Source organism: Rhinoraja longicauda, chromosome 44, assembly GCF_053455715.1.
Source record: "Rhinoraja longicauda isolate Sanriku21f chromosome 44, sRhiLon1.1, whole genome shotgun sequence".
Taxonomy (NCBI): Eukaryota; Metazoa; Chordata; class Chondrichthyes; order Rajiformes; family Arhynchobatidae; genus Rhinoraja; species Rhinoraja longicauda.
The window spans coordinates 5,713,066-5,715,817 of NC_135996.1; the positions used below are offsets into that span (position 1 = coordinate 5,713,066).

Consider the following 2,752-nt stretch of genomic DNA (forward strand, 5'->3'; position numbering starts at 1 on the left):
GGGCTAATTTGGTTTGTCCCGTACAGGACCGGCCTTGTACCGTATTAGGCCCGGGGGGCACTGTAGGCCCGGACATTGTGGGCCTAGACACTGTAGGCCCGGACAGTGTAGGCCCGGACAGTGTAGGCCCAGACACTGTAGGCCCGGACAGTGTAGGCCCGGACAGTGTAGGCCCGGACACTGTAGGCCTGGACAGTGTAGGCCGGGACAGTGTAGGCCCGGACAGTGTAGGCCCGGAGGTTGTGTAGCAACCAGCCTCCTGGCCCGGGCGGCCGCCATTGGTGGAGCGGGAGCACGAGACAATAGGTGCAGGAGGAGGCCATTCAGCCCTTCGAGCCAGCACCACCATTCAATGTGATCACGGCTGATCATTCTCAATCAGTACCCCGTTCCTGCCTTCTCCCCATACCCCCTGACTCAGCTATCCTTAAGAACTCTATCTAGCTCTCTCTTGAATGCATTCAGAGAATTGGCCTCCACTGCCTTCTGAGGCAGAGAATTCCACAGATTCAGAACTCTCTGACTGAAAAAGTTTTTCCTCGTCTCCGTTCTAAATGGCCGACCCCTTATTCTTAAACTGTGTGCGGGCCCTGGTTCTGGACTCCCCCAACATTGGGAACATGTTTCCTGCCTCTAACGTGTCCAACCCCTTAATAATCTTATACGTTTCGATAAGATCCCCTCTCATCCTTCTAAATTCCAGTGTATACAAGCCTAGTCGCTCCAGTCTTTCAACATACGACAGTCCCGCCATTCCGGGAATTAACCTGGTGAACCTACGCTGCACGCCCTCAAAAGCAAGAATATCCTTCCTCAAATTTGGAGACCTCCCTCTCCTGTAATGAGGTAGACCGACTCTCTCCCCCCCCCCCCCAATCTTTGCACACCCCCCCAATACTTTCCAAGAGGAGGGGGGGTAGAAGAGACAGGGGAGAGAGGTAGGGGGGGAGAGAGACAGAGGGGAGTGAGAGAGAAGGAGAGAGAGAGACACAAGGGGAGGGGGGGGGGGAAGTATTATCAATCGATCCTATCAATATTCCCAGGCATTGCATCGTTTGCAAGTCCTCTCTCCCCTTCACGTCCCCTCCCCCCTCTCTCTCCCTCTCTCTCCTCTATCCCCTCCCTCCCTCTCCTCTCTCTCCCTCTCTCCCCTCCCTCTCCCCTCCCTCCCACCCTCTCTCTCTCTCCTCTGCACTGCACTGTCTCCCTACTCTCTCCCCTCTCTCTCTCTCCCCTCCTTCTCTTTCATGTGCACTGATTGCAAGTCTCTCCCTCTCTTTCCTCCCTCTCTCTCGTCTGGCTCTGCATCGTTTGCAAGTCTCTCTCTCTCTCTCTTTCCCTCCCTCCTTCCTCTCTCTCCTCTGCACCGTTTGCAAGCCTCCCCCTTCACGTCCCCTTCCCCCCTCTCTCTCCCCTCTCTCTCCTCCCTCTCTCCCCTCCTTCTCTTTCATCTGCACTGTTTGCAAGTCTCTCTCTCTCTCCCCCTCCCTCCTTCCTCTCTCTCTCCTCTGCATCATTTGCAAGCCTCCCCCCTTCACGTCCCCTTCATGCCCCCTCCCTCCCCCCTCCCCTCTCCCATTCTCTCTCCCCTCTCTCTCTCGTCTGGTTCTGCATCATTTGCAAGTCTCTCTCTCTCCTCTGCACCGTTTGCAAGTCTCTCCCTCTCCCCCTTCACGTCCCCTGTCTCCCCCCTCTCTCTCTCCCCCCTCCCTCTCCCCCCTCTCTCCTTCCTCTCTCTCCCCTCTCTCTCGTCTGGCTCTGCATCGTTTGCAAGTCTCTCCCTCTCTCTCCCCCGTTCACGTCCCCTCTCTCTCCCTCTCGCCTCTCCCCATTCTCTCTCCCCTCTCTCTCGTCTGGCACTGCATCGTTTGCAAGTCTCTCTCTCTCTCTCCTCTCTCCCCCCTCTCTCTCTCTCGCCTCACTCTCCCCATTCTCTCTCCCCTCTCTCTCTCGTCTGGCACTGCACCGTTTGCAAGTCTCCCCCTCTCCTCCCTTCACGTCCCCTGTCTCCCCCCTCTCTCCCACCTTCTGCCCGATGCCCGATGCCTTCTGCCCGATGCACTCCCCCCCCTCTCTCCCACCTTCTGCCCGATGCACTGCTGCAGCTCGGTGACCTTCTTCTCCAGGTCCGCGTTGACTCTCAGGAACTTGCCATCGATCTCGCTGATGTAGTGCTTCTTGTCGTTGAGGATCATGGTCGACTCCTCCAGCTCCCTCTGGAACTGGTCCCTCGCGTGCTTCAGCTGTCCCCCCTCGCCCCTCACTTGGTCGAACTCCTTCTTCAGGAGGGAGTTCTCCGACAGCACGGTCCACATGTACAGGACCATTGCTGCCACCAAGGCTACCAAGCCCACCATCAGGAACGCTGGAGTCTTACCTGCCATGTTGTCTGTCTGTCTGTCTGTCTGTGTGTGTCACACCTCTCTCTCTTACTTTCTCTTTCTCTCTCTCTCTCTCTTCCTCTCTCTCTCTCTCTCCCTCTCTCTCCACGTAATGTCAGTCCAGTAGATTTTAACCCATTAGATTACAAACAAGTGGATTTCAAACTAGAGATTTCTCTCTCTCTCTCTCCCTCTCTCTCTCTCTCTCTCTCTCTCTCTCTCTCTCTCTCCACCTAATGAGTCCAGTAGATTTCAGTTTAGTAGATTTCAACCTATTAGATTACAAACAAGTGGATTTCAAACTAGATTTCTCTCTCTCTCTCTCTCTCTCTCTCTCTCTCTCTCTCTCTCTCTCTCTCTCTCTCTCTCTC

At 55.6% G+C, this 2,752-nt stretch overlaps 1 protein-coding gene across 1 annotated transcript in view; it reads right to left on the reverse strand.

Annotated features, from left to right (window-relative positions):
- LOC144612382 (uncharacterized) overlaps positions 1 to 2,371 on the reverse strand; it is a 30,233-nt gene extending 27,862 nt beyond the window's left edge. Inside the window, exon 1 of the mRNA XM_078431977.1 lies at positions 2,082 to 2,371. Within this exon, the coding sequence (XP_078288103.1) occupies positions 2,082 to 2,357 (276 nt within the window). The 5' untranslated portion in view covers positions 2,358 to 2,371. The remainder of the gene's footprint in view (positions 1 to 2,081) is intronic.
- Positions 2,372 to 2,752: the final 381 nt, after the last annotated feature.